The sequence below is a fragment of the Dinoponera quadriceps genome, unplaced genomic scaffold (assembly GCF_001313825.1).
Source record: "Dinoponera quadriceps isolate SergipeBrazil2010 unplaced genomic scaffold, ASM131382v1 scaffold2076, whole genome shotgun sequence".
Taxonomy (NCBI): domain Eukaryota; kingdom Metazoa; phylum Arthropoda; class Insecta; order Hymenoptera; family Formicidae; genus Dinoponera; species Dinoponera quadriceps.
This window is the reverse complement of record NW_014556116.1, coordinates 71399-98726: the sequence shown is the minus strand read 5'-3', so window position 1 is coordinate 98726 and position 27328 is coordinate 71399. Positions and strand designations below refer to the sequence as shown.

Below are 27328 nucleotides of genomic sequence, written 5' to 3'. Positions count from 1 at the left end.
GGGGGGGGGGGGGGGGGGCTCGAAGAGCGACCGCGGTGACACGTAGCGCGTACAGCCACACCGAGATCAAAAGGTGCGTACAACGGCACACGCCTCTCACTATTGCGAAAGCCGCGCGCGCGGTGTCGAAGCTATTACCGGCCGGCTCTCGAAGAAAAAAGACATTTCGGTACTCCACCGCCGTGCCGTTCTGTATTCATTGAAAGTTCCATTTTCCATGTGTCAAAAAAAAACAATTGATTTTGGGGAAAAGAAGACTTCCGTATTTATTTACTTATTCAACAGATCCTTTTTTGTACCGACTTATTACAAATATGATTTTTATTCGTGATTAAATGTGGGAAATGCAAGGTTTCGGAATTTTTCTATTGTTACACGCGCACGATATCGGCGCACTTTCTCGGGTCAACGCGAGTTTTCCCTCAGTTGCCTCGGAAGATCTCTTTTCTTTCAATAAGTCATCAAATTGTAGTATACTTTGGCGATGAAGATACCGTGGTGAAAACAGTTTCGCGCACGATACTTCTCATCCTGACGCCAAAACGATCGGTATAATCTTTGTGCAGAAGTGAACGTTGCTTTCGCTAATAACTCGTTATTGAGAATGGCATGGAGTTCAAAGTGAGAAGAAAAGAGCGACTTTCCGCGCTCGTCTCTCCGGCGTTAACGATCTTTCACTTCCGTCGTTGCGGAAAGAAAGCGAGTACACGTTGACACGTTCTCGAAGTGGACAAAGAGAGATAGACGGCGTCCTACGCAGAAGGATCTCAAATTTACCTTATCTTTCGGGACGTCGATACATACACGAGCAATAAAGAAGAAGGAGCGAGTAGAGAAAATTTCTTGCGATCTAATTGGGATCCGAAAATAACTCTAATTGGACGTCTAATTTACGCAGGTTTCCTCTGGATGTAGTGTTTCAAACATACGATTCTAAGCGGCGGTCCTCTTTGTGACGTTTCCCCAAGGATTGTTCTCATTTTACACTACGATCGAACAAAACATACGAAACACTTGATGTACACTGCAAATGTGTTACTTTTATAAAAAATATTCGAAATATAATGCCGTTTATTAACCTTCTAATCTGATATTCGGTCGAGCCGACTCTGGCGAAGCAAGCCAATCGTGGAAAAGAAGCTTTATTCCATATTTAAGACAAGGATGAGATTTCAATCTATGATGAGAAAATGAATTTCTCTGCGGAATAAATACCGAAGAGCCCGCTCTCCTCCGATTATGCACCGAGAAATAATGACGGAGGAGCGCAATCGGAGTTAACCGGCTCTAATCGGCATCGGTGTAACCTAAAAGTGAAACGTCGAGTTTCGTCAAGTTCGACGATCTCCACCGGGGAGATTTCGTCCCTTTCTCTCTCTCGACGCAACGCTCCTTTCATTTCGTCCTCTCCTCCCTACCTTCACAATGCCACATTCGCGGAGAGACGATAAACACTTTCCAGCATTTTAAAATATCGAGCGTGACGGATTACTTAGTCGCCGAGGAATTCGGTCGTGCGGCGATGAAAGTAGCCTTTTCGTATCTCCCAAGTTTGGACAACGATATGATAACGATACACTGATGAGTTGATGTTCCTATCTCTTTTCCCCATAGTTCGACAGGAATGCTATCTTATCCGTCTTACTGTATAGATTTAATATATATACGAGTAAAATTTCAAGTAGGTGTGTGTCCAACTTGAATAAGACTTTTACTCGCTCGTTGAGTGAACATTTCTTATTATTGTGTGTAACGAAGACGACTTGGTATAATAAGTGAGGTCGTCGCGATTATAACGAAGTAACTGCGCGATCTTTCGAGTTCACGACTTGGCGTGCGATCAGTCCGAAGGAATTCCACCTGGAATTCGTCCGCCCTGCCTGGGGAAAGTGAAACGTCCGTTTGCCACGAGACGAAATAAGCGAGCGAAAGATGCCGGCAATGACAATGGGCACTTGGTACCACTTCGTGCCAGACGCGCTGCTTAAAGAGGAAGAGCGGCGGATAAATACGGACATTGATACGGCGGGCGCGTTTGGCGCGCGTAGGTCCACGTGAAAGTTCTTCTTTCGGCTCGTTCGGGCGAAACACAAAAATAACTTGACTTCAAGATAGCACACTGAAATTCAACGATTTTTATCGGGCCATCTGAGTAGCAAAATTATCCTTTGGAGGCGTTTAGACATTTTTCAACTGCATACAATTAATCTGCTTTAATTACACGTAGTAATTATTATTCCACATATTATTATTTTTAAGGTTTTCATAAAATGATTTGTAACTTTCTTAATATTGAAGATAATAACATGTAGAAATTATAGTTAAAAGACATGTTGGTGAAAAACCTCGGAATTCTATAGAAAAAACAAATCATCTGCAAATATCCTCTTAAAAGCGTCAAAGTTGAATTTCGACTCGATGGTCCAAACGGAGATAATTTCGCCAGAGAGAGAGAGACGTTTTCGACGCATCGTGTCGCGGGATTTAGCGGTTAATTAAAGGTAGGTAACAGAATAACAAATCGTCGACGCGTACTAGGTCTTGAGATCGATCGTCTGAAATATTCGCATCAAAGTGTACACACCGTCGTTACGAGCTATGGGCGCGCTGCAAAGTGATCTTAAATAATTTTCGCGAGAGTCTCTACAATGACTAAGTAGAGATTAATGGGGTGGCGCTACCGTAAATACGCGCTCGTCTGACCGTTTCGACAAAGTGGCAGAACCGTGCGGATCGAGAGAGAATTAGAGCGCGGCTCTCGGGTTACTCGCGCGGCGATCCTGTGTCGTGACTTTTGCACAATGTATGAGCCACGCGAGGAAATTATACACGTCGATTCGATAAACGCGCGTATTACGTCGCGAATAACTGCTATCGGATGTGCAACTGCTAGATATGTCGCAAAAGTATTTTCAAAAGTCAGCTGACGAATCGTCCATGGCTGTACACGCGGCTTACGCAATGACATCCAGGAGGTCGATCGTGCATAAATCATGAAAAGTGCTAGGTGCGTCCAGCAGCAGCCGCTTTATACCCGTCATTACGAGATTGTCGTAGGCAACGCGATAAGCTGCGTTGCATAACGAGAGCATGCCCTACGGACCGATCGTCATTTGCGAAATAATAATGTGCGCTGCTATTAAGACGAATCAGTTTTTGAGGTAACGATCGCCGTGCTGTATAAGGACCGATAATTATCAAATTATTATATCGTGAACAAGCATTCGCCCACGTCGAGCGTAATGAGGCGTTCGTCCTACGCCCAGGGAGAGAGATACTACCTCTCGTCGACGATTATCATACGTTTATTTCGCGTCTTAATTAAATGAGAGGAGGTTTTTGCGTAACGTAGCGCGCGCGTTTTCCCGCTCAATCTCGCCGACGATTCCGCACTTACGGCTGATCGAGCGACTCGCGTCTCTTCATTAAACGCCCACTCTACGAATCATTGTTCGAAATCGTATTAATCTCGAGGGGAAAATCATTTCTCTGCCCACGATATTCCGTCGCTCGGCCCTTAGGTCGTTCATGTTACCGACAGATTCATCGAATTTTTCTCGCAGATATAAACAGTCATGGAAGAAGAGAGTCCTTTCAAAATTTCGTTCGCCGAAAAAAACGGGAATTTGTACAACAACGATTGGATTTAAACGCACAATTGTACGCATTTAAATAGCTGTACTCTCGCGACTAAAGCTCGCTCTAATTTGAATTTACTTGGCGCAGTTATTAGTTGGGGAAATGGATATCTCGCGCGTAATTGTACGAAAAGTACGTGAAAGTCATACACAACTGCACGTGTAGCGGGCTACTCAACGAGTAGACAATCCAAGTTTCACGAAAGCCCGCCGTCAGAGAACGATTATTGGCTGGCGCACTTTGGCACTTTGTATGCGCGTCGCGCGCCAAAAGGGAAAGCAGCGTTATTTTCAGATGATTGTAGTCGTCTGAGACGGCTGCCCTTTTACACAACCACTGCTGGTACCGTCCTTTGCACACCGATATTTTTCGATGTACTTTGGAACACTTTTTTTCCTAAAACCTTTTTACATATCAAATGTACTCTTTCTCGATGCAGTTTGGAACGATGGTGGGTGGTCCAATGAGAGAGTTTGTTTTCGACAAATAAATTCTCTCACCGGGCCGTACTCTCATCCATAATTTCATCGGAAGTGCATGAAAAGAAATTCAAACATCTATCGAAAATTCCGGTAACCATACATTTCGAACAGCATCGAGAAATGTTCAAAGCAAGCGGTAAGTACGTTTTACAACCAAGAGAGATATCTCTTCTCGCTGAAGATGCGCACGAAGAGAAATCGTCATTCTAAGGAAGAAACCGAAAAAAATGACCCACGAAATTTTTCCTCGTGATTCCGGTAACAATGGCACAATGGTGCATCGCGTATTCGCCGCACGTGGTGTCGGTTTCGGAGAGCCAAAGCTGATGACAATCGCGACGTCGCGCACGTGGATCTCGGTGAATCATTTTCGGCCACCTCTCCTTTCTTTCGCCGACCTCTTTGTCCGCGATGACGCGTCCCGACCGCGATTTCTCTTCGATTAAACGTCGGAAATGCACACGTCCGATTTATCAAAATGATTATGCTTTCGAAGATCCACGCGGGTTAGAAGGAAACCAACGGGAGGAATAAGTTTCTTATTATTCTCGCATCCACTTTCTCGGTACAGAGGAGGCGAATTAAAAAATCCGCGAGCACCGTTTTATCATCTCGATCGGTGGGCTTGTTACGCATAATTGGGCAAATATACGACTCGTTCGCGCAGAAATACGACGGACGTGATAGCCGCGGAAAGTGCGCGCGCGGTGGAAGCCTTTCGTTGTCGCGAGATGATCCATGGAATCGATGCAACACGCATGATTTACGAGCGAATCGTCGCTGACAAAACGGTTATCATCCGGCGCGTTTCGGGGAGGTGAGCTCGTCTCCTAATTAGTTCCTCGGATATGATACTTATGCACGGAAATCATCTTTCTTAACATGCGACCATTTTCACGAAAGGTCTCTAAGAGAAAGAATTCTTCGGTTTTTTCATTCGAAAGTGATTTTGAAAGATGAAAATTACTTATCGTATAACAGGAGTAAATCACGTTGAGAGAAATGCATCGTTATGTGTGTAGCGCAACAATTATCTTATTGTCGGGACTGTATAAATCATTATTACAAATATAATTCTGTTAGGCATGAGAGGACCAACACTACTCGAAATTAATAGTGTATTCATTGATCGTCACCGAATCTCAGTCCGTCCGTTTTTCCCCTTTGTTCTCTTCGGATTTTATCGTCCTTCAGAAAAATATCTAAAATCGATTCTGTACTTTTGCGCCTTCTCATTTCGCGAAGCGTTGGTGTGCCACACGAAGATAGTTCCCGATTTCGCGACTATCGACGTTTCGGCTCGATGTCTTCACGTTCCAATCGGGAAATCGCAGAGGGAGAGATAGCCGGGTACGATGATACGATCTCTCATCAGCAACGCAAAGCTAACAAAGCTAGCTCGAACCCCCGGCGGTAGTCGATAGAGAGAGAGAGAGGCCCCTCTCCTTTGCAACCCGGCAATTCTGCTTTTACTTCTATCAAAGCGAGCGGTTCGAGGCGTCGCTTTGAACCGTCTCGGTTTCAGCCTGATACCCGACAAGATCGCTCTGCATTGATGGAACTTGTGCGTAATGGACGTTTCGCGTGCACGCCGACGCATTTGCAAATGGCCGTTTCCTTAACCTCCCTCGTCAAGTCGTGAGCGAATCTTCATGTGTCCGTTGGTATTATCCGGTATCAAACTGTAAGCGCCAACACGGAATATTCCTAGTATCATTAAACCTTCAGTTACACAGTAGGAAGATAGTCAAATAAGTTCAATTCTCATTCCTACTTTCGCCTCAAAATAGATTATTTTCAATACTCTGAATATTTATAACTTCAAGCATTAAAATTAAATCCGTAGAGTTTAAGAGAGTTATTAGGCCCTCTGAGCAAGTTATTTTTAAGAACGTCAAAGTGACATCTTGCGCTTCGATGACGTCAACGTCTCGCCGTTCCATCGTTTGTAGTATCGTATCACGAAACCGTTCTTATTTATTTACCGCACGCAGTCCTCCGAAATGATCATTCCGCGCAGGATGTTTTCACCCCCCGTTGACGAGACGTCGTTCTTCGTTAACCACGTAACATCTTCGCGCGTTCATAAATTCACCGAGTAACTAGTGGCGTGCAAATTCAATTCGATCATCTCGTCGGGGGAAGGGGAGAGTGCTCGGTCTCTCTTCTCTCCATTCCGCTCTCGGTTTATCGCCGATTCCGCGATCCTTTAATAACGGCAGTCGTGATTTATCGACAGGGGCATATCAAGCGAGAGAGGGGCAAAGGGAGGAAGAGAGAGATAGAGTCCGGCTTCAGACTCTCTGCGGGCAGGTGGAGCCGCTCGGAATAGGTACATATATATATATATATATATCTATATATAGGGGTGCACCGAACTATCGATTCGTCGCATTTTTCAGGCCCCTCTTTGCACGTTCGCCAGTTTCGCATGTCCCCCCCCCCCCTCTTTTTCCTTTTTCTCTTTGCCTCTTTTTTTTTTTATTTCATCGGTCGTCCGACGAAATCTGCCGCGTTCTGAACGCCCGTTTGTTACCGAGAATTCCTATGCGAGCGCACTTTCAGGATTTTGACGGGTGCAGCTTGGCGCTCTATCCGCGAGAAATAAAACCCTCTACGGACGAAAAAAAACGGGCGTGCACACGCGATTACTCACTTACGATTATCGAAACGCGCGCTTGACCCATCGTCTCGCTAAGAAGATTAGACGGATCCCAAAAAGAGAGAGAGAAATAAATTTGCTTATCCGCGAGCCGTTATTATTATCACTTATTACTTGGAACTTGAAGATGATCATCCGATCGATGGAATCACTCTCGCTTGGGTGGCAAGCCAAATCTTGATAAGAGAGAGATCGCTTGGTTTTGCGCGGAAACTTTCGCCGCTGTATATTTCCACGTTGAGAATCGTGTTATATTTCGAATATGTGTGTGAAAGAAAAAATATTCCCCTTCAATCTATATCAGAAATAGGCTCTCGCCGATGAAAACGCATTTGCGCGAGTTCATACAGATTCCATGGTATGTTCTTTTCAGGATTCGCACTCTACTTTCCAACTAGGTTGACTAAGTTGAGTAAGCGCGCTATTCCGCTCGAAGTTGAGTAATGTCCCGCTGATCTCACGTAGCGTTCGACGTGAAAAATAACGTGTTTAGATTCGAATCGTCTCGTCAGGATAAAATCGAGTGTATCTTTCAGGGAATTTCGATAGCTTCCACTGATTCGCGTTGTTGTCACTCTTGGTTAACGTCGCGACTCTGCGGAAAAGTGCTTCGTCATCGCGTCGTCCAGCGGGTCAATTTTCACCGAGGAGGTCGCGCGAAATAACGAATTACGCAATCGTCGGTGTAAAATTTTAACCATGTTCTCCCTCTCTCGACTAAGCGTTGTTTCCGAGACAGGGATAATCAAGCGACTGCTCGATATTGATAAAAATTAAATCTCTTTTCTATCTTCGTCCCCGCACGAAACAGAGAGTGCGTTAGGATACTTTGAGGAGGAATTCCGTTCCACCCGGAAACCGGTCGGCCGGGGGAGACTGTATCGGCGATCTTCGTGAGGAATTCTCGTTTGTCAGCCGTCAGCCAGGTACTCGGCTGACCGTGACGATCGCATGATGCACCCACCAAGGTAACGACCCATTGGAAATCCCAGCGTTTTGTACTAGCTGCGAGCTTATCTGCCCCTATTAATCCACCTTGCTCTTACGCGCGATAATAATCGCCGCGCGTTACCGTTATTCGCGATTTATACCGCCGATCGTAGTGGAATTTATCACCGAAGCTCACTCTCTCTTCCCCGCGAGATCTTCGCTTTCGAGACGATTTCCTTATTGCCTCGCACGATTAATGTCGCCTTGTCAGAAAGCACTCGCGAAATGGATAGCGCTTAATCTATTATTTAACGAGCACGGTGATAGCGTCGCGGAACAGTCCACTGTAATACATAACGTAGCGATTCCGTGAGGAGAAAAAAGGATGGCTGCGTTCCGATATTCTGACTGCTGAAAATCTCTAGTTCGTATACTATCGATTTTTTACTACTGAACACACAAGTTCCTCGGCTGTAAAATATTGGCCGGACGGACGTTTTGCTCTACCATGTGCAATAATTGCAGCAAAACTTTCTGTTCGGTCATTTGATTCGAGCCATTTTTTCATGAACAAACCAGCTAGTAATTTATTTGACAATCATTTCGCATCAATCTGCTTTCTATCCTTTGAACCACGTTGCTGATATGCACATAAATTTTGTCAGAGAGGGCTTTAGAGAAAGAAGATGTCGATTATTATTAATCGAAAGAAAGGGTGGCGACAGAAGAGAATGGCGGCGGGCGGTGCCACGCGAAGGTATATATTTTCGCGCGGATTCCGCCAGTAGTAGTCGGCGATGTAATAAGAGACGGCTTAGCCGACAGATTGCCTCCTCTCGTAGCGCGCGCGTAATAGCGGCTCCTAACCCGGCCCGCTCCCTCCTTCGTGTCTTGACCCTCTTGTCGCGGATTGTAGTAACATCTTTCTCTTTCTTTCATCGACGTCCGTCGGAGAGGGACCACGAAAAGAACTTTCGTCCGCGTGACTTTCATTATCTCTCAGAATGCGACACATTGAGAGAAATCCTGCTAGAATCGTACAGTCATTTTCGGCCTCTACTGTGTACTTCTTTTTTCACGAACAGCGCGAAATAACCCGCGTTTAATTCGCGGTGGCTGTAAAATAGAGCAGCGTATTACACGAGCGAACGTCGCTTTATTATACGATGTTTTGATTACGGCGGCGAGATGTATAATCCCCATTACGAGGATTCTCCCATCGCGCTCGATCATAGAGCATCCGAGATGTACACACACAGCTCGTCGCTGCCGGGGAAAGGCGTGTTCGTACATCCGACGTACTCCCGGCGAACAACCGATTGCCCAAGGCAGTCCTCTCGCAACGGTTGCAAAAATTTCAAAACGACCCGTTCTCCCGTTTCCCCCTCCCGCCGCTTCAATTCGCATTCTCTCTCGCATGCCCTCACAAAGAGAACAAATACGGCGCATAGTTGAACGTACTATCTCGCCGGGGCGATACACTTTTGGCGATGCATCGACTTGTTAAACGTCGATACAGCGGTAGTGCGCGTATACATCATCGGGCGGGAATGAAGTTCGCTGTGACTGAATTCGTCGTCGATATTGGAATGTCTTTCGAGGGATAAACGTCTCTATGAACGAGTGCTTATCGCGAAGAAATTTCTCGGGCTGCCGAGAAAAGAGGAGGGAAAAAAGTATGTGCGGTCGTTTTAATGTGTATCACCGTGATACATGCGTAATAAATGATCGCGCGCTATGCAGCCACGTCGCGTGATCGTCCTATACTTCTCCTTTAGGATCGATGATGCGGAATCCCGAAGAGGTATTAACGAACTTCCACGTATAATAATGAGCTTATTTCAAATCGATACAGACTTTTATTTTCAATTCCCACATTAAAATTATTAACTTATAATATTGTAATATCAAAAGTATCAATTGGAATGAAAAGAAAAATGAAACTATAAATCTTAAAAATCAGAAGTGAGCCTTGTCTGACAACTAATTATACTTTTTCACTTCGCAATTTCTTTTGTCCGACTAATTTAGTTATCCGGCCATTATCTAGCCACTGGAAGAAGCGAACGTTACATTGCTGGCTAATGTTATTACACTCAGGAGGTTCAATTAGAGATATCGTCGTCCCAATTGGCGCGTTGTGGAAATTTCATCGATCCTTCTTTTCCGCGATTTCATTTATTATACTCGGACATTTTGTTCGCCGAAGGAGTGCTTCGTGACCTTCAGGGGCTCGAAGGTAGCAAGGATCGTAGCGACGCCATCATCGGCGCGGATCACAAAGATTGGATCGACGATAGCGCGTGTTCGACATGCCGCGGGACACGTGTTCATACGCGCGCTGCTGTCAAACGCGGAATGCAACGTGCTCTAGGTATTCTTTCCCACCTTGTTACCTTACCTCCTGTGTTTAACCCTGAGAGTAACGCTCGCGTTCTTAAAATTATTTATTACCAACTTTTATACATTGTTTTCTTTCTCAGTAATATAGCGCCTTGCAAACGTGGAAGAAAGCAGGTCTCCTAATATGTTACTGTCAGGGTTAAAAAAAAAATAAAAACTTTTCAACACGTATATTTTGTTCCTCTTTCCTTCTTTTGATAAACTTTTCCTCCGAAATGAACGAAATACGTCGGACGGAAGTATCTCGGGATGAACTCGAATTCGCGGTTGATATTGCGCGATTTACGCCACCGGAGATTACGGGAAGGACGTCTAAGTTGGCGGCTCGATGGAATCGAAAATGGGACGGCACAGCCAAAATCCATTCGCGGCACAACAACAATGATCCGTCTCGGTAAAATCTTCTTTCCGCGCGAGAGCGATTAATGATTATACGGGGGTGTCGGAGAGAAGAGTATCTCCTTTATCAAAATAACGGAGTGCGTTACGTCCTTCAAGCGTAATCTCTCTCTCTCTCTCACACAGAAGCCGGCTGTTTGTTGTCGCGATTTCGCGTATCTTCAATTAAACACGGACGCTACTCAGTCGAAGTCAATTTACCTGAGTGCCGGTCGAGTCTGAGGGTAAGGAGGCGGTGTCGGAATCGTGCTGTATCAACACTAGAGTCGGTTGCCAACCGCCCGCGGCCGATCTCTCTCTCTCTCTCTCACTCGTTGGGTGGGTTGCGGGTTCTTACGCCACTGGGATCGATATCCCGGGAGGCCAAACAGTAAACAGCCGGTTGGTCAGGACGGAATCGGTGGTGGGGCTGCATAACATGGTGGTGCCTCTCTGCCACCCACACCGCCACGAAAGAAGGACGCGCTACCGGAAGGAGGAGGGTAACCCTCCTGCAAAGTAGTCGCTCCGGGATTAACGAACGATACGCGCCGATGCTGGGGAATAAGACGCGATGTCGTGCCGAGTCGTTTTCAGCCGATCGGGCGGGACATCCCGGGGGAAGAAAAATCAACGCTTGAAAAGAAACGCGAGTTAGATAATGCAAGGAGTTGGTAAATAACACTAATTCTCGACGATGCTCACCGTGGCGGCTCTATCGCTTCATCGAACACCCGCTGCTCCCGGAGTTATCTATACTTACGTAGTACGTAAGCCGGAATAACGGAAATGCGTAAAACCCGGCGAAACTCTCGGGTATATTCGCTGTGCTCGCGGCAAGGAAAGTAGGAAAGAAAGTATTAATCGTCGCTGTACGATCGCCATGAAATTCGCGCGAATGAAAGGCGACTAATTTACAGTGCAGTCGCCTCGGCACGTCAGTCTAATTTAACTTTAGAAATTCGCGTCCGCCTTTTCCGCACACACACACACACACACACTCTTTACCGGAAGAAGAAGCGAAGCGAGACCTTGGTTTTAACCGGCGTTTAACGAAAATATAACCCTCTGATTTGAAGGACTGCGATCAATAAGTCGCGGTTATTAAACGAATTAGGGAAATGCGGGAGACTTTTCTAGGAAGAAGGTGGTGGAATGCACGTTGAGTAGCACGAAGGGATAAAACAGAAAGCTCCTCGCTATCTTCTTCCTTCTCTCCCTTCCGGAGAGCGCAGGAGGTTGAAAGTCCGTCTCGATTGACACATCGATAAGCGAAATCTTATCTGACGACTGTGCGACTCGATGGAAAACAGTCAATGTTTGCTAAAAAAAACGGAACATAAAGAATATTTGAAAAGAAGCAATATTCGCGAGCTAAAAATAATACAGTGGAGTTTGGTTCCAAAAGCTACTTGAGTTGCATCTACTTGACAACTAAACACACGTTGCAGTTGAAGGGGAACGAAACGTGCGCGCGAGTCGAAATGTTGACGCTCTCAACAATAGTTTCGAAGAAAACGGAATTTATGGTTATTATAGCGGCCAAATTTGGCTTCCTTCGATCAAAACACGATCCGAACGATTTGCGGTCACAAACCTGGTGCGTTTGGTGCGAGCAACTTTTGAATATCGCGCGTCTAATTACGACGCGCCGCTCTCAGGTATTAACGAGGAGGGAATACCTGACGGAACGATGTCGTTTCGCGTCGTAATAGCGCGAGGCGATGTAAATCCGTAGAACGACGTGTAGACGCGGTGTACCTTTCATGGCGCACTAAACGCGACGATTTACGTTCTTAATAGGCGTTGTCGATTCTCCGCCGCTACGTTGATACCGCAAGCGGTTACGCCATTGGATGCATAAAGGGGAAACGCAGCACCTCGGCGGTCAGTGGTGCTCAAGTTGGGTGCGTTTTCCCCCACCGAAAATTCGCGCGAGATTATCCCTCTGATCGCAGTGAGAAATCTCTCGCGCGTCTTTCCGCGGGCGTAACTATGTAGAACGAATTTCTAATCCGCCTCATTTTGCTGCGCCTCGATTTTACGTGTAAACCATGCAGAAAAGTGCATTGCTAAGTAGACCGTACACCGATCGACGCACGGTCGGTTTGCATTTCGAGCGTCTCTCGAGATCGATCGCCGCGACAGATTTTGTACACACGGATTTCGATCCAGAGATGGAAAGTTCTAAGACCCTGCTGATCTCTCTCTTTCCGCCGTTAGTTTTTATTACGTCTGTTCCATATTTCGCCTCGCGTTTTTCCTTTTTTTCCCCCCTCTCTTTTCCTCTCCACACCTCTTCGCTTAATAATACACACCAGCGAGAGAGCCACCCGCTACTACAACGATACACCGGCGGCACCGACAGTATGGCACACCACTTTATTGATCTTCTTTCCCCGCTTTCACAGGTTTCAACCCGAATTTTCCACCGCTTTATGCAAGCGTCGCCCATCCCCGCTCGTTTACGCGCCCCTGCACCCGGATTCATCCCTTCACCGATAAATCGAACCGAGAAGATCTCACCGCCGACAGGAACACCGAGTCGATCTCTCGATACCTCGCGGCGTTTCGCTTTGCGGGATAATTCGAATGCTGCTACATCCAACGGCGCCTTTCGACAGTCCGCTTGAAAATGTTCCTCCCCCGCGTAGCAAAACTCGGGGCAGTCGTGTGAATATCGCCCTGCAATCGTTGAATTTGATCAAGGTTTGTTTCGTGAGGGAATGCATTCGTGGGAGCGGTCTTTAAGCATACACCGCGTTCCTCTTTAGAAAAGAGAAGCGTTGTAAAAGCGACTTATCGTACTTTCGAGAGAAAGGAACAACAGGGAAGAAAGATACGGATGGCGTTCGCCAAGGGTAAACACTGTTGCTCTGTAACCACCGTAACAGCTCCCTCCTTTTAACCACTCGAGGCAATGATTCACAGCCGCGCTCTCGAGTTGTGACAAACCACATATCTTTTCAACCAGTCAAAAGCTTGATCATTTGCTACCATAGGACTAAAAATACGGAAGGAAGGCTCTCTAAATTTCATATCTCTTCTTATCTGCGATCACTTTTCCATACCAAGGTGTTGTGTTCAGCCGGAAATAATAGCTGCTTGTTTATAAGCTATTTTCTCATGGGATGATACATCCGAAAATAATTTTAAGCAGTAAAGTGGAATTTATGATGAGAAAGAGATATCATTGCACTGGCTAGCAATAAGAGGAAACGCGGAAAAACCGTATCGACATTATCACGAATGATAATGCGGCGCGAGATAATGAGCGCCGAACGTGAGACAATGACGAGCGAAACCGTTTTATGGATTACCGATGTGATATACTAGAAAAACGGTGGTTCCGACCGTTGACATGTCTTCGATATGAATGTACATGACAAAATTAACTTTCTATCTTACACGATCGATCTCAACAAAACAAGAAGGAAGATTTATTTTAAATTATATTGTCCAACATGTACAATGTGTATTATATCTTACAAATTACCTCGAAAGGTAGTTTTTTTTACTGATGAATAATATATTTCTTTCATTTCAGGTAAGACACATGGCATATCGTTATTTATCGATGAAACTTGCCAGCAATCGTAAGTGAGAATAATTCATGTGTCTACACTTGGTGAACTTATTAATTATACCCGAGGGAGATGGTTTTCAAACCTCAATCTTCTCGGAATATCCTTTACCGAGAACAGAACGGGTTGGTTGATCCGGTTACGTAGACTCGCCGATAGCAAGAGTCTCCAGCGTCGCGGTACTATAAACAGTTCGTCGTTCGCGAGAGTCTAAATGAAAACAACTAGGTAGTGGGCGTCATTCCTAAGCAGCGGCTCCCATTAACATTTGTCCGCCGCGGGTGTAGTGCCGATATTAACGAATCATGAGGTAGAAGAGAACAATATGCAAGTTTAACGCCAACAAGGGGCTTCGAGTCTCCTTTTCTGGTCACCGTCGCGACTCTTTTGTTTGCCGGAGGAATTCGCTGACGGCAGATTTCGCTGGAATCGCGCGATTACGCGCACGCCTTGAGATAAATCAGACAGAGCACGACGAGATGAGGCAACGAATGTCGTGCTATTTGATTTTGCTCTGGTTTGCGTCTTGTTACCAATTTTTCTTCATTCACGACAACAAAATAAAACTCCTCGGAAACAAGGTGTCCTTCAGTCGCTCGTGTGAAGAACGGTTTAAGCTGAGCGATGAAGTCCTGTTGCAAACAATCACGCAACATTTCGTACAATTAATCATTGAAAAGGGTATGATAAAACGCGCGCGTGTAATATAAATAAAACATATTTTTATTTATGCAAAAATCTAATTCATAAATAATTCTCGTAAGCAACAGGACGAGTAACATGATTATCTATGGAGAAACACAGAGAGAGAGAGAGAGAGAGAGAGAGAGGAGCATTTCCTAACAACAAATACGGATCATTTGCACGCGAGGTGACACTTGTAAAGGACTGCAGTATCGAAAAATTATTCCTTGCATACGTAAGGCGGTGACTCGTTCTCGGATGTGCGCGATCTCTCTGACGTGCGCAATATGCGACGTTATGCATGCAAAATTGGAATTGTTTCCTGCGATTAAATTACATGAGGCGCCGTAACGACTTAACTCATAGTTTCTTAAACGTCGTGTGCGCGTGAGCGTGATGATCGGCGGCGCGACTTAGCACAGTCGTCCGCGACATAAACGATATTTCTCCGGGACGATCGTGCAGCCTATATTTTGCTTAAATGAACCGTAAGATAAATACGCGGCGACAAACGCCACCGTCTGCTTCCGTGTTTTATCTGTCTGATATGGAGTTTAACGCCGGTGCAAAACATGAAAATCAAAACGCTCGGTGTGAAATTAGCATCTTATTTGACGCAACTACTTTTTACGATAGTTCTACAGTTCCCGGTGGAACCAATTCCATCGAATTAGTTAAGAAAAATAACTCTGAAAATGTGCCAACTTCTCATGGCGTCGTAAACTTAAGAAAGGTCACATTTTTTAATCTTATATTTCATGAAGAATTCTATTTCTATTCTTGATTCTTGTTTTAACGAGAGTTTCAATCTTTTTTTACTATTCTTTAATAATAAAGCGTGCAAAGAGGAGGAGCCCCCCCCCCCTACCTACTCCTTCCTCCGAAACGTCTTTTTTCGTTCGCAACCACTACGAGCTACTTAGTCGCCATTTCACTTTTTACGAACGACTGTTGTACGCACTGAGGGTGCATTTTTTCAATTTATTACTGCGCTCTAACTGTTCTGCGATTCCTCCTTATTTGGCAATATCTTCGTCGATGCGGCTTTGTTATCGCGAAAAATTCTTCCATTGCGAGCGCAATGTCCCAGCGAGAAGTATCGGACCGAATTACACACAGTGAATCCAGAAACGAGAAAAGCCTGGCAAGGTGACAAGGGAGAGAAAGAAAAAAAAAGGAAAAGAGCGTAGGAAAGGCGATCTCACAAATCAGACAGCGAGAGCCGGCATCGACCACCACCTCTCCTCGTCTCTCTCCTCTCGTCCGTTTTCTTCTTCTTTCCCTTCTCCTCGCGCGTTCTTTCCGCGTATGCATCGTGCGAGCAAAATGGAAATAGGGGAGAAAAGTATCGCGAACGTAAAAGAGGCGAACGACGGGTCCCCTTTTCCGCCTCCGTCGTTGTATCCGGCGGTCTCCGGTCCGAAAATATGCTGTGTACACCGGTAACTCTCTCGGTGTGCTATGAAAATTACGTTTGTATCCCGTGGGTGATCGGGGGCAAAAATCCGAGCCGGACTTTCGATAACGCGCTGACAGAGAGTGCTCCTCGCTGGACAGGAAGGAACGTGATCCAATCAGGTTTTTGACGTTTCCATTGACTTTCTGTACACAGACTCGGACGAAATGTATCCCGCGCTATTCCGTTGCAACGGTGCGCGCTTCGTCAGTAGTAAATTAAATTATATTAAAACCGTGACGTGACGGGTGTATTCTGCGCTCTCTCTGTAGTTAGTCTCTCCCGTTCGGGAGTTTAAGGACTCGCACGATTAATAACGGATTGATTGGACGCGAGCGCCCGAAATTTTGGTCCAGTGTTGAATCTTTCATTCCACAACGTAATAGGAACTAAAATGGATTCGATTCTAATGATATAATTTGCACACTCTGATGATATCTTGAATTTCCGTTTACGCTGTTTTCAGCGTTAAAATGGAGATTGTTTTGAATTCTCGTGTGAATTTAATAATTGAAATAACCAAAGCATTGAGCAAGTTAAATTAGAAGAATGAAAAGTTCAAGAGAAAAGTATCAAGTAGTTAGTATCGTCAAGTATATACCTATCGGCAAAGTAGGTTTCTACAGGCCTTATTTAAGTGAGCACAAACCCCGAGGGATTGGTAGGCGTTTGGTAGGCGATTGTTAGGATTTTTTTTTTTCAATTGAAGGACATACAATTCTGAAGTTTTACATAAATATTTATCTATGCTATATGTATGCGGTAATTGCTACGCATTATTATCTTCAATATTAATAAAGTGACAAATAATTTTGCTGGCGCTAAACTAAAAGTTGATGGCTACTACGATTTCATACGCTTCTAAAAACGGTAAAAAATGATTGTATCGACCAAATCAATATATTTCGGCTTTTTAAGGACTCGTAATGTTAAAAAATAACTAGACAAAAATCAATTTTTTAAATCGTATTACTTTGTAAAAGAACAATATTTACTCTCCATCGTGGTAGAGACGACGGCCTCGTCGCCGCTCTTCCTCGACGAAGAAGAAGCGCGCGCACTTTCCGCATGCTGCGTCATTATTTTCGGACGACGTTGCGTTCTTACTTATCTTTATTACGGTCGGCGGATCGGCTTGTATTTTTACAGTTGGCCTTCGAGCCGTTCCAAGTCTGTGTAACGTAAACGTCGATGCATACGCGAGTCCTCGTCATAAATGTTTACAATCGACCTTCGATCGTATAGCTCGTTACTCTGAGGCCGCCGATCGTCGTCACGTACGCGTAGGAATGCTTCGGGGAAGGAACTTGGTGTAACGGAGAGACAATAGCCACACTTGGTCGAAGGACTCCTTCTTTCGCATCGCCGAGAGGATTCAACGAAAGCGACGTACGTTTAACGCCGCGCCGTCGACGAACGATCGCGATTTCCGAAAAACAAATAGACGGGGCGTGAAAGAGAGAGGGCGGAGGTAAATCGAAATTATCTGCGTAAGCTGGATGAGAAAGGAAGGGTCAACGAGAGAGAGAGACCGCCTTTATGGCGGCGCGCGTTAGACTTTTAATTAAAAGCCTCGACGTTCTCTCCGCGCTGCCCCGGTATTATTACCACGTTCCTGCGGGACGTTTGCGTGCCATCCACCAATTTGACTTCTCATTTACGGAGTGTACCGCGAATAATGTCCGCATTGCAATTACTCGGAGCCCGTCATTCAGCATCCTGCGGTACACCTCGCCCTCTAATTATCTATTGACAAATAATCGATTTTCAGCCGGAGAAGATCAAGTAAGCGCGCTTACTTACACGGCCGGCTGGCTGAATGAGCGTCACTGGGACGGATTTGTACAAAGTGTAAGCAGAGCGGTACAGATGCGTCGCCACACTCGCGCCGGCTCGAATCCCGGCGGCTCGCTGTGAAGTCGCGATGACGCAACGACAAAGTGTGGCAGAGGTTGGGAGTATACGTGTCGCGCGGCCAGCTGGGCGGGAGGCCTTTAAGTCGCTCTTGCGACTTTCTAACATTTAACGCAATTTCAGAACTTGTTCGTTAATCACATTTTTTTATGTGATTTTAGTTCTGACTTTGTTTTTCAGAAACATTCAATTGAACGCCACAAGATGTTGAAGATTTATACACACAGATGCAACACTTCTCTATCAAAGTACACGATTGTTTCCTTGCTAAATCATTATTTCGTTTTCATTGACGCTTCTAGAAACTAGGATTGACATATTACCTGCATTGAATCACATTATTTTATACATTAATGAGTTAAAGGGTATCGCCCGTAAGGTAGGCCCAACCGATCGACAATACTAGTTTAAGCGGAGCCATTAAAAATTTGTCTTCAAACTCAAATGCAAATAGCAAGAGCGGAATATCCTATACACAATAGTTATTGTCTTTGTCCTTATGTTACGAACTGAAAGTTATTTGCATTGTCTCCATAGCGGAGCCCTCGAGTTTGAAGACAAATGGCTCCGCTCCGGAGCCCTCGAGTGCAAACGGTGAATTAAGGCTTTTCCACCATCGCCAAGGTATACTACTTTATCGACGGGCAGTATTTATCGTTAAGTTTTGTAGTCCCGGTCTGTTTCAAGAAATTGACACGGTCGAATGTGAATTGCCGACACAAAGTAACGCACGAAAAATCTTGGCGATCGGAAAGACACATCGGGAGCGGCGGTGTAACGCCGAGTGATCAGTTGTACGCAGTTACGGTACACCCACGGGGCAGTCGCGGTCGGGTGGCATCGGCCGGGGCGACGTAGTCGCGATCGCGACCAGTCGAGCCCGACCGAACGTAGCCGACGCAGCGCGGAGCCAGCCAGTCCGCGGCGACGCACGTAGTCAGTGAGTGACGACTCCTCGGGGCGTCAGGTTCTCCGCGCGGGGGATGTGTCGTCGCGTCGCGTCTCCTGGCGAGCCACGTGCGCGGCGTGACAGGCGACGGGCATGTGATTCGGTGCTGTGTTCGTCACCGACCGCGCGCGAATTTTCATGGATTGAGTAGCCACGCTAAGATTTTCGCGGAGAGACTTTCGACTTATCGCGCGCTACGAGAATAACCTGTGACCGTGTAAATATTATGAATACAGGCGAACTGCTCGCCGGTTTGTCGCTGCTGTAATCGAAACGACGAGAGAGCGAAACGCATGTCAAACACTTGGAAAAGCGACGAGAGAGAGGGAGACGAAAGAGTAACCGCGCGGGAAGAGAGCGGAAACGCGGAGAGGAGATAGAGATTTCTGGGCACGCGCACTCCACCTGCTAGCGTGTAGTGGCACGCGCCATACCACCCCCGTCGTCACTCTCTTCGCCCTCCTGCGCGCCTCTTCCTCTCTCTCTCTCTCTCTCCCTCCCGCGGGAATCCCCTCCCGTCGTTCCTCTCACGCGTGCCACGAAGAGACTGGGACGCGCGGGAGTCAATCGCTCGCGGTCTTCGACAGGGCGAGCATCCTTGCACTCGGATTCGCTCTCACGAGCTGCTTGGAGAGAGAGAGAGAGAGAGAGAAAAACAAACGTTCGTCCGAATTGCGCGAGTGCCCCGGCGATACACAGTCGCCGAGAAAGAGTTCGTTCGAGCCGTGACGTCGCACGACGACAGTTGTCAGCCGATGTATGAAAGAATCCGGTCGCCTTCCACCGCTTCCTTGTGCCGTGCGAGGAGGCAGGCGCGCGCGATCCCTGTACTGTAGTAGGCAGCGCGAGCAGCGGAGCAACGGCGAGGACGACGAAGAAGAAGTAGCGGCCACGTGGAAACGCAGAGGGAGGGGAGCGTTCCTTCCAGCGATAGACGAAAATAGTCTCGCGCGCAGAAGACGTACACACCGGCCGAACGAAAACGTAGAGAACGGGAGATCGCGCGCGGTGTCACTCGATGTGCGCGCAGCAGTGAGATTGCATCCGTCTCTTCTTCCGCGAACGAGCCGATCAGCTGTTCGTCGGTCCGATCGTGAGAATCCGCGGAAAACCACCTGTTGACGATTTACCGATCGGGCCGATAACGGTCGAGCGAGGAAATTGTGATCTTCCGTAAGCAGCACTGTTTCCGACCGTGAAGACCGAATGAGTTGCTAGCGAATGGCCGCGACACGCGGCGCGAGATAAGCTACTTTGCCGGTGAATTGAGTTCACGGATTGTGCGGAAGTGCGCACCGCCTCGATGTTAGTGCGTCGACGGGGTGATAGCTAGTCAAATCGTTAGAATGGGCATTATGTTATCGCATGTTCCGCGCCGCGAGAGGTGGTGACATTCAACGAAAGCGCCAGCAAATTAAGAGAGGACTTTTCCCCTCGAAATAACGGTGTAACCATCGCATCGAACGTGCGCTTTTTCTTGCACACGTCATCGCCGTATGACTTCGTTCACACGTTGCGACAAAGGATTCTGCGTGACGAAGAAATTGACGTTTACATCGGGTACAAGGATGCTGTGCTGTTTCCTCGGACTACAGTAGAAAGAACGTACTGTGAACAGTCGTTTGACAAAAAAAAAAAAACATTTGTCACGTTGATACGACAGCAGAGGCACATCAGTGGAAAAAGTTGAAGGCCCCGGTGATGGGTTCACAACGACCTTTGCGTCTATTGTCCTCTCTGTAGGAAATTTGTCTTCGGCCAAATGGTTGCCACATTTAACTACTTGGAATGATGGTACGTGTTTACCTTCTTGTCAGCACAGGTAGCAAGCAAGAGAGTGCTGCTTTATAAAATATTTTATACGGCTTGAGTGGAAAACGATTTTATATTCTTTCATGTTATCGCGAACTCCAAATTATCCATCGGGGTTATCGTCGATTATTGACATACAACGTTTATTTCCAACGTATAAATTTGCGACCGTATGCGAACGAATATAAGAAAGTGGTGGTCGAAATGTTAAGAATTTTTCTGTAAACAATGGTCCACTGAAATTTTTATCTCACTTTAACAAGTGAATATGTTAATCTAACATATGTTTCTGTACTTTATATTAAAGTGATACAACAATTTCAGTGGGCCGTTATTCACATAGAACCTTTTTATCCCGTGATGACAGTGCGATTTTTTAATCTAACGAGAAGATGATATATAATGCTTGCCGAGAGAAAAATATTTGTAACTATCATCATGGTGAAAGAATTATAGCCAGGAGAACCATTTTTCTAGCAAGTGCTATGGTCTAGTATAATATATGTCAATAACTTTGCATGCATATTGCTACTATTATTATTTTTGTGGTAAAAATCATAAAATTCAACAACATAATTCTACAAGAGGACTCGTTGCCTCCAATAGAAATTTTCTCCAGAGCGAGATACGAGACGAGCTTTATAGGAATAACTGATTAAAAATAAGGATCGATTACTTTTTTATTGATCTCAAGTTTAAATCTTAAGTGTGTTTTGCCTGAAATCGATAAACGTAATATCGCGAGAGCTACTCGATCTGACTAAAATGTTTTTTATTCCCTAATCTTGTAGATATTTCCGTTCAGGGTGACTAGTTTTCTTTTTATCAATTAAAAATCCCAAATTTTAGGAAAAAATTGCGTGTTTTATTCCTCCGCTGGTTTGTTAAAAATGCATTGGTAAAAATCCTTGTTAAGTGCTATGATATTTATCGTAAAGTGCGTCGAAACAAACACGGCCTGTACCAATCGTATTAACGAAGAAGCGTTGGAAAAGTTTTAAGAAATAATCGAAAGTACAATAGTTTTAATAAAAAGATTCCTTTTTTTTATTTTATTTTCTTTTAAATAAGCTCGAGAAAATCAGTTATTTTTCGTCCGTCCAGTCTACTAACGATTCTTCGATTTGCATGGCAGGTTTTTTCGTGAAATTTCGATGCACGAGGAACGTTGCCTCAGTAGTCGAGCGAATAAGATGCTTTGTCTGGAAGCAAGTAGAAAGTTTCGGAGTTTGATTCCCGATGAAGACACCTTTTCCCCAATTTGTAAAATTACCACGTGTTATCCTCAACATCCTGATTATTTATGCATTTATTTTCGTATTATCGGTAAGATTTTCCGCTAACGGGAGCATTAATTACCGCGTTGGTTTGGAAACATAGCATACAATAATACGAAGCTTCATTTCGATGATATCTTTCAAAATATCTTCTTTTTTGCTAGTATTGGCGTATGATCGTTGACTAAAGACCGCTTCAAAACAATGCATTCAGCACTACGAAAATAATTTCTTTGTTTCTTTCACACATATTTAAATGTAGGAAGTAGTGTCCACGATGCTAGAACTGAGAGTTGTTAGCTCGGGTATAAAAGTTACCGGAAATTTACCAACATTCTCATAGTAGCTTTCAAGCACTATCTATCAACGTAAAAAGCAAAACTCGGACCGAGTTCTAGGACCGTGGATACTAGTTCTTTTTTCAGGCCGAACAGACTGATTTAATTTTCTAATGCCCCCCNCCCCCCCTTCCTCTTTCGCAGGTACTAGGACTGTAGAATAATCTGGCATTTTTCGAAAGTAACTTGCATTCACCTAACCTCCACTGTATAGTACCTCGTGCCGAGTCAGTAACCAGTTTGAGAAGCGTAAAATATCTTGAAAAGCATACATATAAGGAGAAAAACAAGCATGCCTCACTCACTTTTCTTTGGACCTGCGAGGAAGGAACAACTAGGATTAGAGCAACCATTTCTGTGCCACGTCGACTCTCTCTTCGTTTCCTTTTGTTTTTGAAATCGAGGTATTGTAAAATATTATTGAAATCTGGATTACATTTTATAGTGATTTCGCAGTGTGTCTCATAACGAGCGTTACTAGTTGGCGTCAAGAAAAGTGATTGTTGTTACCACCTCTCGTTAATCGAATCAAAAGACACGGGATTAAGTCCGAAAATTCGCGTCTCTCTTAAACGTTTCTGGAACGATCGAGAGAGTTTTACGTTCCGTGTAAGAGAGCGGAAGTGATTCACCCTTTCGATTCCGTTCACCCGCCGTTACTATAAATGTAGGCTTTATTTCCGTCGTTCGTGGGATCATTCCGAGGGCGCGAAGGAATATGCTTTCTCCCCTTCGGTAATTTTCCTCTCGCCGAGCTCAGTAGGCAAGAATCGTTCTTAATCTGGAATCAAGACTCACTAGAAATCCTTTGTTCGCAACATCGTACTGACAACAATCCATCGTATTAGGGAAGAAAGGAAAGATTCTTTCGCCAAAGTCAACATTGGCCGTTCAACGAAATGTCGCACGAGGACCGGATGTTTGAACGCGGTATCATAAATTTGATAATATCGTACGAAGGCTGCCGACGAACAACGCCGCGCGGCCGATTTTCCTCGTACAGCGCGACGGGCTAATTCTGGCCGCGCGTTCGTTCATTCGCTCATTTCAACAATTCTTCCTTCTCTCACTCTATCTATCACAGGGGCAAGCCGCTGTAGGACAATAGATTGACCGCCGTCTAACGGCATCTCGGCGGTCGAGTCGATAGAAGCATCCGCGTGCGGACATTCTTTCTCCTCCCCCTCTCTTTCTTCCACATTCTCCCCTCTTGATGCACCGGGGGGCGTCTGCTAAAAGTTACACTTCTCGACGTATTTTTCTGCCGGCGGCTTCCTGTAGTTCAAAGGCAATCTCTTGGCGAAACGGTTCCTTTTGTTTATACAATCGGTACAATGGGGTTGTGAATAACGACGCTTACGGAAACTTATAGGAAAGTCACCTTTGCGACGCCTATACGTTACCTGGCAAGTCATGATCGTTATAAAAAGAATTTTTGCGTTACCAACGAATTTACTGTAATTTCGAGCGCCTTTGAATTCGTTCAGAGTATAAAAAGTCCGCGACGTATAAAAATCCGGATTCCGTTATCTTCCGCGTTTCACCGATGAGTCAAAATTAGTCTGGCGATATTAACGTAACTGTGCTTCCAGCGTGGTTTGCCGGCTTCTAGTTCACAGCTATTATCCGTGTAAAGCCAGTTTTCCTACTGGTCGATCTATACAGGCGCGCTGAGAGAATTCCAATTTTCTTACGATCCTTTAATTACCGTTTCTCTCACTCAATCGCACATTAAGTCGACGCATTAATCTCGAGCTGTAAAGTTGCGCGCAACATCGCGGCTTATTCGCGTCACTTAGAGGCCAATTAACATTAATCCGGAGAATAGCTTAACGAGAGTAAAAAGAACATTTACCTGTGTTACGAATATTTTCTCAATGCGCATTCAGAAATCAATCTCCAGAGAGAGGGGTTTTTATCGTGTTTCGAGTGAAAATTGCGGGGGCGCCGCGTGTCATAACAGGGGATTAAGCCTTGCACGCCTGGCTGCGCGTCGGAATTATTTATACCACTTGATTACGCGCGCTGCGTTGCGCGACGGAAACGAGCGCGCCTCTTCGTGCGATCTCGCTCTATCGGCGATCGCCGACGCGGCCGTTATCGGGGCGACGTCAGGAGCACGCGCGATAACGAGGACGACGACGATTCGCGGCCGACGCGTACTGACATTGAGGAAAGTCGTATCGCTCGTTCTTTTTCTCTCGCTCGGTCTGAGTATTATTCCCCCGCGGAATTCGACCTTGAGCTCTTCTTTTAACACAAGACTCGCGCCCATATCGATGCATCCCTGTATCGCGCGATAATAATCGCCTTTTTACGTACCGACACAATTCTTGCCGACTTTCTACCGACGAGTCGAAATTTCGCCACTCAATTAAATCTGGAATTTTACAAGTAGTGGTAGAGACGAAAATAACAAAAATTGACTTAATTCTAACGATGTAATTGATTCTTACTTTGATCATGATGAAGTTTTGAATTTTCGTTTTCGCTCTTGCACAACTAGGAGAGTTGTTTTAATCCGGGAGTAGTCATTTTTTTCCCCAATTAAAAGCCGCTGTTATTAGCAAAATATATTATTGAGATGTAGATTTACTCGCTATTTTTCGAAAAGAATGAGAAGAAACAAAAAAAAAATGTAAGAAACAGAATAAACGCATCAAGTGCCTTATTATGACGGTATTTTTAATGAATAAAGATATCAATTGAAAAAAAAAAAAAACGTTTTATTACCTATTTTCGACGGGACAAGATATTTTAAGGTTCATAAAGGATCATTTGTTTTTGTGATTTTATAAGAATGTAAGGCGAACCAATTCTTAAGAGCGTGAAAGTTTCGATTCGTATTTCGACGACACGCGGATTAAATTTTGGCTGAAATTAATTTCGCAATTATGAGGCGGACTAACATGTAGAATTGAGACGGCCCCCGTTTTTTTCGATTAGTCCAACAACGGACCTGTTTTTTTGATGCTAACACTAGCTGCAGAGGAACTTTGGTTGGCTAACAGCGGTTCTTTGTAACATTGGCTGTAAGCAGGCAATTCCTTGTTGGTGTTGTCACAGTATTGGTTGTTAGATTTGACCATTCAGGCACAGTTTTAGCTGTCCACCATAGAGCCAACTATGGCAAACACGTTAGACTGTGTGACGAGCAGCTGTCGCTCACAGTGAGTCACAGTGAGAGTAGAAGCAACTTCACCGCGATAAATTTGAATGTTCGACGAAGCATCCCGATACATCGGCGAAAATAATAGCATCGTAAGTACACGTTTTCTCAATCGCGATGGAAGGAGGATCTCGACTTTTCACGCAGAATCCTCCGCCGTTCCTCAAACGTTCCACGTGGAAAAAGTGCGCGCGAAACTTCTCGATTTGAACCACGAAAATACACTCGGTGACCTTGGTTGTGTTATTAGGCTTTAAACGAGAATCCTCGGTTCCGTCGATAATTTCCTGTGTAAAAGATATATTTAGCCTTCGACGGCCGCAGCGGCGAGAAAGAAAGAACCGCGGGGAGCCGGCCGAAATAATCGCGCGCATTAATGCCATTCTGTAGAGCGCGGCCGATGACGCGCGTCTCTCTTTTCCTCGTGATATTGGTCCGCATGTAACCGCTTCTTTTCTCGTATTCGCCTCCTCTCGAGTTAACTTCGATCGCTCCTCTATTTTTACGCTCTCGTCTTGCTTTTTGTCGTTTATCGCGTCATCATTTTTATACGACGGAGCCCCTGTTTTCCACGAAATACTACGGAGGAGATCAATGGCGAGCTCTTTCTCCTTCTACGTGGAAGAAATGCATTAATTTGGAAATTAATTGTCGGTTCCGAAATTCTGCCTCTATTTCACAGTAGCCGCTAAGATTCGAATGATGTAATATAGGTGAACTTGTATGAATTTCATAATCGAGAGAGTATTTATAACTTTAAGATAACTCCGTTGAATTAACAGGCGTAGTATCGTTGATTGATCTATATATAAGGAAACTACTCTTAAAAGCAGCATCGAAATTTCGAGCTACGGGACTCTTTGTGACGCGCTGTGTTTTCTCCAACTAATTTCCAGCGTGACGAAAAGTCGTGTTCCGGCCATGAGCGTCCAGAAATACCGAGCGCTCGAGAATTTCTGGTTTCAGTTTTCTGGACTTTGGCCATGCCGCGCTCTCGTCCGGTAACGGAGAGATATTTCGAGGAGAGGGGTCCTCCTTGACGTTTACGATAGCTCCCACTTTCACGAAGATCGGCCGAATTCATTATTCGCGCACGTCATTTATACAGACCGCCTCGAAACTATCGGTGAATGTAAATCAATTCATAATCTTATTCGAAACGAATGCGGGAAGAAACTGTTGTATTTTCAGCCCGCCGCTTTGTATTAATATATGAATATATTGTACATGGCCAGCTGTTTTGATAACGTCTTATCCGACTTTTAAATCGTAGATCAATGTTACGTCTCGGCCGGCAGGCTCGTTCGCGATGAAAAATCGAAATTCACCGATCTTTATCTACGAACACAATTTCGACACGCCTCGGCGAGAAATCCGAACAATATTTTCGCACGGTGGTCGATCTCACGAGCGATATATATCTTGCGCGCGCGCGCGTTAAAGCGACAGCTCGTCTTTAAATCAAATCGGCCGCGTATAGCTGGCTGTGTTGCGAAAGCGCGGAGTCGTAAAGACGCATTATTGGCTCTCTTTCTCTCTCCCCTCTCTCACCTCGCGAGCGAGGTGACGAGGGGTGCGATAGAAACGCGCGGGAGGAGGAGGTGGTCGAGAAACTCGCTCGCCTTTCCTTCTCGCCAGGACTCGGGCAGAG

The 27328-nt window shown here is 45.3% G+C and overlaps 1 protein-coding gene across 4 annotated transcripts in view; it reads left to right on the top strand.

The window, feature by feature from the left end:
- LOC106746623 (neurogenic protein mastermind) overlaps positions 1–27328 on the top strand; it is a 130369-nt gene that overhangs the window by 38445 nt on the left and 64596 nt on the right. For 2 of the 4 annotated variants that reach the window (XM_014623397.1, XM_014623396.1), the window contains exon 1: positions 19057–20875. The exons of the other annotated variants lie outside the window; for them this stretch is intronic. In XM_014623397.1, coding sequence (XP_014478883.1) covers positions 20870–20875 — 6 coding nt within the window. In that variant the 5' untranslated portion in view covers positions 19057–20869. Of the gene's footprint in view, positions 1–19056; positions 20876–27328 lie in introns of those variants that run through there. 4 annotated transcript variants of the gene reach the window in all.